At 43.7% G+C, this 12,617-nt stretch overlaps 1 protein-coding gene across 1 annotated transcript in view; it reads left to right on the forward strand.

Annotated features, from left to right (window-relative positions):
* The window catches only part of GLCCI1 (glucocorticoid induced 1), a gene marked incomplete at its 5' end in the record, with an annotated part of 95,980 nt that overhangs the window by 53,081 nt on the left and 30,282 nt on the right, over positions 1–12,617 (forward strand). Inside the window, one exon of the mRNA XM_019507979.1 lies at positions 6,364–6,516. Within this exon, the coding sequence (XP_019363524.1) occupies positions 6,364–6,516 (153 nt within the window). The remainder of the gene's footprint in view (positions 1–6,363; positions 6,517–12,617) is intronic.

Raw genomic sequence — 12,617 nt, forward strand, 5'->3', positions numbered from 1 at the left:
GGGGGGGGGGGGTGTGTGTGAAACTGCCATACGTCTTCCCACTTACTCTGCTGATTCCCAGGAGACTGGAAAGACTCCACATGGCTGATTTTCTGCTGGTTCTAGCTGGATGAAGCAGTTCTCATTTCTAGGCCTACTTTCAATGTCTTTGTGGAGTTCCAAGATCCTGTTGTTGTTCCCAGGCCTGCTCTGCAAAGGCTGGGTGAGGGGATACTTCTCCCAGATATGAACTCCCTTTGTCTAATACTGTGGGTATAAGATGGCTCTTAATGACTGAGCAGACTTGATCCTGTTGAAGATTTAATAAACAATTGAAGGTGGGGCTGTACAAGACAAACTTGTCTGGCTAAGAGGACCAGGTTCTTGGCTTTGTGTGAAACTTCATTGACATTAGGACTGGAAGGGACCTCAGAAGATCATAGAGTCCAGCCCGCTGCCCTAGGGGCAGGAAGTCAGCAGGGGTCATAGGATCCCAGCAAGATAAACATGCAAATTTCTCTTGAAGGCATTCAGAGTAGGTGCTTGGACCACCTCCGGTGGCAGTCTATTCCACACCTTGGGGGCTCAGACAGTAAAGAAGTTCTTCCTTATGTCCAGCCTGAAACAGTCCTGGAGGAGTTTGTCACTGTTTGACCTTGTCATCCCTTGGGGCGCTTTGGTGAACAGACATTCCCCCAAATCCTGGTGAGCACCCCGTATAAATGTATAGGCAGCCACCAGGTCATCCCTGAGCCTGTGCTTTTTCAGGCTGAAGAGTCCCATGGCTCTCAGCCTGTCATCATAAGGCCTATTCTCTTGTCCTCTGATCATGTGCATGGCTCTCCTCTGGACTCTCTCAAGGTTCTCCACATCCTTTTTGAATTGTGGAGCCCAAAACTGGACATGGCCTTGGTGAGGCTGCAGCTGGAGTACCAAGTAAAATGGGAGAATGACGTCCTGGGATTTGCTTGAGAAGCATCTATGGATGCAAGCCAGTGTTTTGTTCGCTTTACTAGCTGCAGCATCACATTGAAGGCTCATGTTCATCTTGTGGTCAGCCATGACCCCCAAGTCCTTTTCATCCATAGTGCTAGCCAGCATAGCACTGCTGAGCCTATAAGCATGCTGTGGGTTTTTCTTCCCAAGGTGGAGAACTGTGCATTTTTTGATGTTAAACACCATCAGGTTCTTGTTTGCCCATTTCCTGAGCCTGTCAAGGTCAGCCTGGATCACCCTCCTGTCCTCAGGTGTGGACGCTTTACCCCAAAGTTTGGTGTCATCGGCAAACTTGGCCAGTCCACTTCTGGTACCAGTGTCCACACCATTAATGAAGATGTTAAATAGTGTTGGCCTAAGGACAGAGCCTTGAGGGACTCCACTGGTCACAGCACACCATGATGATTGACTTCCGTCAGCCACCAACCATGGAGCCAATTCCCCAGCCAGTGGATTGTGGTGAAGCTGAGGCCATAGTTGGCCAGTTTTGCTAAGAGGTGATTATGAGATACCAGATCAAAGGCTTTTTTAAGGTCACGATATACAACATCAATCACTTCTCTTGTCTAGGTGATAGGTAAGAAGAAATCTCTCTTTCATTGTAGGACTTCAATTCCAGCAGTACAAAATTGTCTTCTGGATTTGTTACTGAGTTTGTTCAAGGATGTTGCTTATGCTCACCCTTCCCCATCCCAATCCGTCTTGCATTTATTCATTTCTAAAAGACCAGTCTATTTTTAATTGACTAGAAGTGCTGGAGGCCCTAGAGTATTCTCAGAAGTGAGGAACCTGGGCCCTCCATAAGATCTAAATTTAGTCCCAAGAGCCCTGATGCACCTGATATTTGAATCCAAAAATGCTTGTTCACTTCTGCCCATAAAGGTAGCTTTCTTGGTAGATGCCATTTTGACTGGCAGGGTTGGAGAGATCCAGGCACTAAAGGCAGATCCTTGGTATACAGGCAACCCCTGCTTAATGGTGTTTCACTTAGCGCTATTTTGCTATAACGCTCATTTAAAATTGATAGCTGATTTCACTTAGCACTCAGCAAGTTTTGTTATAACACTCATGGTTACCATCTTGGGTCGTTGAAAACAATTGTGGTCACCATCTTGGGTCGTCGGCTACTTTCGGTTTTGCCTAATGCTAGTTTCACTTAATGCTCTGTTTTTCAAGAACGAATTAAGAGCGCTGAGCAAGGGTTCCCTGTGCTATATTCTTCCCAGATAAAGGTCTCTGGACTCATTCCAAGTTTCTGACCGAAGTGATCATGGAGTTCCAGTAAGACAGCAAATGCGTTTCCTGGTGTTCTTTCCAGAACCGTAGTTCTTCAGAAAAGAGGCATTATGTTGTATAAAATGATAAAAGGGCTTTCTTTTTCTAAGCACAAAGAACCAAAGGCTTTCAATCTTCACCCAGAGGCTGGGTGGGTATTGGACTGTGGGTCAAGGTAGAGCCTACAGTAAAAGTTTAAAGCTTTTTACCAGTGTTCAAGTAACATTGGTGGCCTCCTTCAAGAATTCCTTCTTTTTTAGACATCTTAAAAAGACATCTGGAGCTTCAGTCACTTCTTGACTAAATGCTGAGTCTTCATTGAAGCTTCTAGATTTGCTGCAGTGATCTGAGACGTTGTCATGCAATTGTTGTCTAGCCTAGACTCCTAAAACCCATCCTCAAGTGAATGGGTTATGGTTTTAAAGTTATCTATGCTAAAACACTAATATGGGAAGTAGTGAAAGGAGAAAGAGACATTACTTTTAGTAAGTGGAAGTGTTACTTGTATACACATTGGGTGCACCTACGCATGCTTTTAATCATAGAATCATAGAAAATTAGGGTTGGAAGGGACCTCAGGAAGTCATCTAGTCCAACCCCCTGTTCAAAGCAGGATCATCCCCAACTAGATGATTCCAGCCAGGGCTTTGTCAAGCTGGGCCTTAATCTCCAAGGATGGAGATTCCATCACCTCTCTCTCCGTAACCCGTTCCAGTATTTCATCACCTTCCTAACGAGAGAGAGTTTTTTCTAATACCTGCCCTAAACTTCCCTTGCTGCTACTTGAGACCATTGCTCGTTGTTCTGTCATCTGCCAACACTAAAAACAGTCTAGCTCAGCTGGATCAGGCCCATGGTGAAACATATTTTGTGAAACTGCACTTTTAGAGAGAGGTAAGGGCTTGTCTCTCTGCAAGCTTGTGTACACAAGAGCCAATAGTCTGATGGATGGAGATGGAACAGGGGCTGGCTTCCCAGATTAAGAACAACAAGAAGTCCTTTTTTAAATACATAGGGAGTAGAAAGAAGGCCCCAGGAAATGTGGGGCCCTTGCAGGACAAGACGGGGAATCTGGTTGTCATGCCAGATGACAAAGCCAACATATTTAATAACTTCTTTGCCTCTGTCTTCCTCAGTAAGGACCAGAACTGCCACCTCCCTGCTGGGCCCCCTTCGGGCCCCGGGGGGGGCTCACCTGGGCCTAGAGTGAGTGAGGATTTAGTTAGGGAGCTTCTGGAGGGGCTGGACGTTTTTAAGTCAGCCGGCCCGGATGATCTTCACCCTAGAGTCCTGAAGGAACTGGCTGGGGTCATTGCAAGTCCCCTGGCACGGCTTTATGAACACTCGTGGTGCTCTGGAGAGGTGCCGGAGGACTGGAAGAGGGCCAACGTGGTTCCCATCTTCAAAAAGGGGAGGAAAGAGGACCCGGGGAACTACAGGCCAGTCAGCCTTACCTCGATCCTGGGCAAGCTGTTCGAGAAAATTATTCTGGCACACATCCAGGAGGGGCCAGCAGGGAACTGCATGCTCAGGGGCAACCAGCACGGGTTCATCAGCGGCAGGTCCTGTCAGACCAACCTGGTGGCCTTTTACGACCAGGTCACTAAATCATTGGATGCAGGGGTGGCAGTGGATATAGTTTTCCTAGACTTCAGGAAGGCTTTTGATACTGTCTCTCACCCCATTCTCATTAGGAAGCTGGGGGACTGTGGCGTAGACACCCATACAGTCCAATGGGTCGCCAACTGGCTAGAGAGTCGCACCCAGAGGGTGGTAGTGGATGGGTCCTTCTCGACCTGGAAGGACGTGGGAAGTGGGGTCCCACAGGGCTCGGTCCTTGGGCCCGCCCTGTTCAACATCTTCATCAGTGATTTGGATGAGGGGGTGCAAAGCACCCTGTTCAAGTTTGCTGATGACACTAAGATGTGGGGGGATGTGGGCACAATAGAGGGGAGCAACAGGCTACAGTTGGACCTAGATAGGTTACAAGGATGGGCGGAGGAGAACAGGATGGGGTTTAACACAGACAAGTGTAAGGTGATGCACCTGGGGAGGAACAATCGGCACCATACATACAGGCTGGGGAACTCCCCTCTTGTCAGCACGGAGGTGGAAAAGGATCTGGGAGTCATTATTGACTCCAAGATGAACATGAGTCGGCAATGTGGGGAGGCGGCTAGGAAGGCCAACTGCACCTTGTCGTGCATCCACAGATGCATCTCGAGCAGGTCCAAGGAGGTGATCCTCCCCCTCTATGCGGCACTGGTCAGGCCGCAGCTGGAGTACTGCGTCCAGTTCTGGGCGCCGCACTTTAAGAGGGATGTGGACAGCATCGAGAGGGTCCAGAGGAGGGCCACTCGTATGATCAAGGGACAGCAGGGTAGGTCCTATGAGGAAAGGTTGCGGGACCTGAACCTGTTCAGCCTTCAAAAGAGAAGGCTGAGGGGGGATCTTGTGGCCTGTTATAAACTGGTTAGGGGGGATCAGCAGGCGCTGGGGGAGTCCCTGTTCCCCCGAGCGCCGCAAGGAGTGACCAGGAACAACGGTCACAAGCTGGTGGAGGGAAGGTTTAAGCTGGACATCAGGAGGCGCTACTTCACGGTGAGGGCGGCTGGGGTCTGGAACCAGCTTCCAAGTGAGGTGGTGCAGGCTCCCACCCGGGGGGTTTTTAAGAGGAGGTTGGATGACCACCTTACTAGGGTCGTTTGACCCCAGTACTCTTTCCTGCCATGGCAGGGGGTTGGACTAGATGATCTGCTTAGGTCCCTTCCAACCCTAGAAACTATGAAACTATGGATATATAATCAGGTCTGTTATCTCTCATCTCCATATACTGCTGTTAACAAGGATGTTAGCTCTGGACACACATCCACAGTTTGAGAACTGAAACTAAGCATCACAAAGATATTTTAATGGGATCTTGTAGACTGAGCAGTGAGTCCCATTAGTAGAGTGGTTTATTTAATCTTTACTAGTCTCTAGAGGAGCCTTTGGGAAACCCATAAGATTGGGCCCCTAATACAGTGCATGGCCTGCTGTGACCTCTTTATAAAACTTTTCAAAAAAGGTTTTGTGAATACATTGTCGCAAATAGTATATAATTAGAGGTTATAAATCCCTGTTTCATGATGATATGTTTGAGGTTTAACATATCTTAAAACTATCTTTATATAAGCTAATTTTAAAAAAAAGCATCTTAACAAAAAAAAATAATAAAAAACATGATTTAAATAAAAATCTGGTTTAAATAAAAAATCCATTATGATGATGTGGTGGTGGTGGTGGTGATTTCATTGGTTGTTTTCCACTCTGGCTGTATGGGTCCTGCTACGACAAACTCTGAACATAAGCAGATTCAACCACTTATAAGCCACTGAACAAAAGCCTTGTTTTGCATTTTACTGTAAACCAGTCAAAAAAAAAATGTTAAAATCTCATGTCTAGCCACTGGATGCTAGGGAATAATTGTTGAAGTTGTGCATATCTGTGGACCAACATATATAGTAAACTAGCAGCATCAGAGGTAAGCCTGTAGACCAGGGGAGTTTGGCCACTGCCAGTGAAATCCCATGTCTGCAGGCAGGATCCAAAAGATTCCTTGGGCTGGATCCAGCGCTTGGGCCATAGGTTGCCAATCCCTGCTACAGAGAATATGAAAGACCTTTGAAGAGATAATACATTCAGTTGATCTTTTACTCTGTGTCTACTTTTTTTTCCCCTATCCTTTAGATATTGGATATTTTTCAATTTGATGTTTTTCCCTCTCTGTATTCTGCAAGCCACACTTTTGAATGACCTAGGAAGAAGTATACATGCCACCTCTTGGACTCCTGCAAAATTTATGTACCCATTTTATTCATTTACTTTAATATTAGTAGCATTTATATTGTGTAACCTTTAAACCAGTGTGTTTTTTCTTTCCTGGCTTCGTAGTGGTGGATATACACACACTAAAAATGAAGAGGTTCCTATGCAGGTTTTAAAACTAATGCATGTTTGTTTCACTTTACCTTTTTAGTTGTACTAATTCCATTAATACTGACCTTTTATTTGATGAAGCTATCTTAATTTCAAATCTAAACTAGTTGCTTTTTGTGTCATTTCTTTTTATAGGCTTCTATCTCAAGGTCAGTCCCTATGCCACTGTCGAACATTTCAGTGCCAAAATCAACCATTTCACGTGTGCCGTGTAATGTAGAAGGAATAAGTCCTGAATTAGAAAAAGTGTTCATTAAAGAAAACAGTGGGAAGGAAGAAGTATCTAAGGTAAGTTTATATTTATATATTTTAGTAATTTTTAATTATTGGAATCTAGGAATGAGTATAAATCTCTAGAATGACTGAATAAAATTTTACATTAGGATTAGATTTAGGGCTAATCTAAATTATTCTGATGTACACTTTTCAGTCTTAAAGTTTATTTCTGACTAAACATTTTTATTGTCTACTTCCCATAGAAAATAAACACACACATAATAAACATGTTGTCTTAGTTCTACCTCAGAAGATTGGATAAGAAGTTATGCATTATTCTGCCTGCCTTTATGACCATATGATTAGATTTGTAATCTGCTAAGGTCCAAGGATTAATAAATATTGGCTTACTTACTAGACAAATTATTGCTGTAAGTTTTTTGCTTTTCAACTTGACCAAGTTATTTCTGTACCTGTAGGATTCAGGTCCTTTAAGTTAGTTAATGCTCTTGCTCTAAACCAGTCAAGTAGTTTACTTAAATACTTTGGTAGTTGAGTGCTTTTATGTAGCAAGATGAGAGCGCTCAGCAATATGTTAAATCAAACCTTTCTGTAAAACCAGTAATTTGGTTTTATCACTCTTTCTTGGATTGGTATTTCACAGTTTAACACATCTCACCATTTGGGCACTTTTCCCTTTTTTACAATTTCTTAAATATTTCTCTCCCTCCTCCCCCTCCCCCTTCACTTTATCCCATTCCTCTTAATTATGCTGCTTATCCTGTCTTAAATAACACTGCTTTATATATTTCAACGTAGTTTAAAATAATAGTCCTGGCTACTACCTTGGAAGACAAAAGGAGGAGAAATTAGACTGCTGGCTTTTTATGCTACTCTATGAAAGTAAGCAAAGTAAACTCATCCAGCAGTTTCTCCCAGTGTGACTGTCAATGTCTCCTATCTGCCTAATGCTTATTCTACTATGAAACCCTTCCAGTTAGTCGGCAGCTTTTTGTTAATGTGGTTCCCCGAACTGAACCAAGTATTATAGACACAGTTGTTCAAAGCCCTGGCTAGAGGGGCTGTTATCTTCTTGCCTCACATTGTGTTACCTCTGAATTTACTGATCAAAATATCATTGTTCCCTTTTCCCCCTTGCAGGGCCATCCATAGTGGGAGTGGGGTGAATTGGGGCACTCACCCTGGGCCCTGCACTCTGGGGGGCCCCACAGAGTGCAGCAGCGTGGAGCGGCGGCTCTGCGTCCAGCTGCTCAGTACCGTCTCCTGCCCTGCCACTGCCGATGCCGCCACTGCCAACGGTGGTGGCAGCTTCTTCAGGTCTGGGGCCTGTGGGATCAGAACGGGGGCGGGGCCCCACGTGAGCTGATTTGCCCCGGGCCCTTCACCCTGCTTGGGTCAGCTCTGCCCCCCTATAACACTACGTTTCACATTAAGATTAAATTTTTTTGTCCAGTATAATTCTTAATTCTCTCTAAGTATCACTGCTTTAAAGGTTTCCTTGTCCTGTTAATACTTGTTAGATTCTGTTTCTTTCAATGTTGTTAATAATGTTAATGATCGATAATGCATTTTTAGTTGTATTTGTTTTTTAGTTTATTAACAATATTTAGATAAGTCTGGGTGTAGCGTAGGTTCATATTAAACTGGATTTGGCTTCATTGCTTATCAAAGCCAAAATTTAGCCCTGTTTCCATTTGCAGCTCATTAAACTTCTGTCTTAATTTGATACTTTGGGACAGGTCCTAATTGAAGCTGTCTTGGACATTTCAGCACCTAAAAATAGGCGTCCCCAAGAACGTAGACCAAATAGCTGGGGGTAGACTCCTGTTAGATTTAGTGAAGTGACTTGAGGTTTGGATCTGATGATCTGTTTAGGTCCCTTCCAGCCTTAAGCACTGTGAAACTTCACATCTCGATGCCAAAGGCCCAGTGAAATGGAATAGGTAGTTTCCTCTGAAGGATAATTCAGAGCATCTGGAGGCACCTGGAGCTTGGCAATAGGAAACACTGAACAAAGAGTATGTCTGAATTGCTGCTTTTCTCCAAAACTGAGGTACCTGGCTTGGGGCACATTAGGTATTTCTGACTGCTCAAAGTTCAGTGTGCCTTATTGCTCTTTTCTGATATAACTGACTTTAGGGGATTCAAACTTGCCTCTTCCTTCCAACCGTTTTCTTACCACTAGTTGTTATAGAGTAGTCTGCATTGGGCTACCTTCTAGCCTTCCTGTTTAAATAAATACATAAATAAATAAATAAAGTGAACCTGTGGGCTCTCAGGAGTGCCAGAACTGAGGGTAGACAGTAAAGTAAGCAAAAAGGAGCCTGACTTGAGTCCAGTGGTTATGTCTTTTGTCTGGGAGGGAAAGACTAGGTGCCTGTTCTTAAGTTTATTTCTGCGCTGTTTGCTTTTTTTTTTTTTTGTAACTAGTGGCAGGGGGGTAAAAAGCATAAGCATTCCCTTAGGTCAGGGTTCTGCAACCTACCACTCCTGGAGCCATTTGATCTGGCCTGTGGATGTGGAGCTGTGGCAGCAGGCTTCAGCAGCATTGCCTTCCCCACCACTGCAGAGAAAACCACAGGCAACAGGTGCTGTCCCTGTGCCATCCCTGGTAAAAGTGTGGGTGGCAGCTGGGTCCTAGTTCCCACCTGTTTTTCAACTCAAACTGGGTCACTTCTGCTCACAGCCCAAAAAGGTTGCTAACTGCTGCACTTGGCTCTTATACAAAGGCCGGCAGACACTGTCACCATCCCCATCAGCTATACGTTTGAGTGGAAATACTGTGGTTGCTGCACTGCATACTGAACTGAATGCTGTCAGGTTGAGTTAGACACACAGCACACGAATTGACCGTGCTTCTCAGGAAACAAAAGCAGAGTTGGGGCGTCTCCTCCTCTCTGTTCTGAATTTCAAGAGGGCTTTGAGAATTAGAATCTGGATCAGTAATTCTCAACGAAGATGTTGTGGCACCCTGTGGGGCTGTGAGATCCTTTTATGGATGCTGTGGGGTGCTGCAGTATATTGGCACTTAGCTGTGCAAAGACCTACACAATTCACAAAATAAACCCAGAGATTTCAGACATGAATCCATAGTGTCAAAGACCTTCTGACCAGTTATGGTTTTTACAAGAGTTTTTTGCGACAGAAGATTTTCCATTGTTGGAAAAAAAGTGGAAGCTAAGACCTGGCATTTTTCTGAACAGCGCCTCGAGTCTGACAAGGTTAAGAACCACTGATACAGATACTCAGGATTGCTTATGAATATGCACCAAAGCTAAAGCTAGATACTTAAGGATCATTCAGATCCAAAATGTTGGTGTCAAATGAATTTGGGTACCTCATGATTGATTATTTATTTATTTATTTTTGCCTGCCAGATGCAGCTGGTAGACCCAAACCAGTGCCCAGGCAGGTGTGGTGGGGGCCCTGCCCAGCTGCCCAGAGGGGTGTTGGAGGCACCCTGGCCCAGATCTAGCCATGTGGGGGAAGGGGGTATAGCCTGGCCCCAACTTGGCTAGGCAAAGGGAAGGGAGCACGGGTTGGCCCTGAACCAGCTGCACAGAAGGAAGTGGGGCATGCATGGCCCAGCCCTGATCTGGCTGTGTTGGGGTAGTTTTGTGACTTAGCTTCAACTCGCTAGGATTCTGGCAGCAGAGCAGGGTGGTGGTATTAGCTGCCGCTTCTCCCCTGCTGCAAAATTTCCCAAGCAGTAGGGAGTCCTGTGGCTGGAGGCTGAGCACCCTGACTCTAGAAGCTTATATATTTTTCTCAGTATTTTATTAGGCATAGAAATTAGACATTATAATGCTTACTTTAAATATTTAGGTTATTGTGAGGTTTTACTACTTTCCTAAACTTCTCAAAAATAATCATACCTTTGGGGCAACTTTATAGCACTCCAGCCAGGGGCCTAAGACTGTTGCCTCTATAGAGGCCTGAACTTATAGCTGTGTGAAGTACTTGCAGAAGCCATTGTTATTTCGTATCGGACCTTTCTGTATTCCGGTCCCGTGTTGAGTTCTTAAAATAAAAAAAGAGGTGGGCGTAACATTATAGGACTGGAATTTTTTTGAAAATGATTATAAAAAAATAAAGTAGATCTTTTGTTTATTATGTGTATACTACTTCACCTTGACATTCTTTGGGGGATATTATAATTAATTGAACCTAATCAAGGTTTATTTTATGCAGTCGGCCTAGCTGAGTGAAGAGGGAGTCTAGTCTTAGATTTGAGTACCTGAAGTGATGGCTCAGCTCTGGTTTCAGCCCAATAGCAGCCTGGCCTCAGAGGGAAAGGGAGCATGACTTAGCCTGTGGTGTGTAGCATGGCCCCAGCCTCTCCCTGCAGGAGGGCATGGCCTGGCTCTATGGGGAAAGGGGTGTAACGTGGCCATGTGTGGGGAGTGGACATTGGTGGCCCCAAGCCAGCCCGGTGGGGGGGTGGACACGTGGCCTGGCCCTGATCCAGATGTGGTGGAGGGGTTGTGGCCCAGCTGCAACTGGCAATCCAGGACTTGACCACTGCTCCCCTGCTGCCATATTTCCTGTTCCCTGGGGAACCCTGAGTGCCAGATGTGATGGCTCTGAGGGCTGCATTTGGCTTGTGGGCCAGAGGTTGAATACCCCGATCTATCAGAATGCTAATACGCATGATTTGATGATTTTTTTAATACAAGAAAGAAAAGAACAAGTTGAAATGCCCAGTCAGTTTCTGTGAGTTTATGACCAGGAGATGTGAATTAGTTGCTCCATTTATTGGGTTTAAAATTGTGAGAATACCTGGTTTTAATGTACTTTATACATTATGGATGTGACTCATGGAATGTAATTCTGAAACATCAGTTAAAATGGTAAAAAACAAAATAAAACAAGACAAAAAAACAGGTCAAGCTTAAGCAAAAGCTTTGCTTACATTAAACTGTACCAAAAAAAATTAAAGGTTACAGTTCAAATTTAGAAACCTGAAAAAAATACTCATTCCTTGCAGCATAATGAAGGGAAAGTAGAGTTCTTCAGAAACAAAATCATCTATGGAATATCCGCAGGCAGTAAACACTATTTGACATGTACAGAATTACTCATTTTCATTCATACTCGTATAGATGCATAACTTATTATTAATGTACGTCTTAAATTTTTTGTGTGCATCTGTCTCACCTTGTATATACACCATTTTATAATTATTATAATATTATGTGCACTATATTATACAGTTACACATGTATAAGTATATGGCGCATATTATAGTATGATATCTATTTATATAATGTACATAAATATTAAAATGTTGTATTGTTAATATGTGCATCTAAGAGGATGAATGAGAACTTATTTTCCAAAATCTTAGCTTAATGGCAAGGTGAAGTATTTGATATATATTTCTTGATTATGTAATAACATTTTTGCCCATCTAAATTCTAATATTTAGATATGGCACCAATTTTTGCTCATATTTTCAGTAGTTTTAGGACAATTGTAGTGAAATAGTTATGCTGTCACTGGCCCACAATCCCAACCCTTGATTCTGGCTTTGCCCTCTTATACCACTCCCAAACACCACTTTCTATCTGCCCAGGGCTCTATCCCACATTGGGAGTTTTGGTGAACTGTTGTGCAAGGGGGTATGCTGACTTGTCCTGCAACAGCTCAGCAAAACTCCCTATGTTGCCACCCCCTGGTTTAAGGCTAAGGCAACCAGTCAAAAGTGAAATAATATTAGAATTAACACTTGTGTGACTATAATTTAGCCACCAAGTGCATATGCCATATTTACTTCAATATAAGATGACCCTGAATATGTGGTGACCTACCAATAATTTGATTGTATATATGGAGAATTTATAAATTTGTTATATATTTCCATGTATAGAATATAACTATTGTAGGTTTGCCTTGAATTTGTCCCATTCCCACTGCTACAGCAGACACTTTTTTTTTTTTTTTTAATGCGGGGGTCAGGTAGTCTTCCCCCAGCTTGTTTCCTTCTTCTTACTTACTGTCAGATCATGTTCTCCCTGAGCACACAAAAGTGGGGGGCACATTTGAAAACACTGACCTTGAAATAAACATACCTGTAGTAATTCACATACAGGCAAATTACCATAGGTACCTCTACACTTAGTTCATTCAGAATGGATGTATTCAACTGTTTT

Source organism: Gavialis gangeticus, unplaced genomic scaffold (genome assembly GCF_001723915.1).
Source record: "Gavialis gangeticus isolate Ggan-Ray unplaced genomic scaffold, GavGan_comp1, whole genome shotgun sequence".
NCBI lineage: Eukaryota > Metazoa > Chordata > Crocodylia > Gavialidae > Gavialis > Gavialis gangeticus.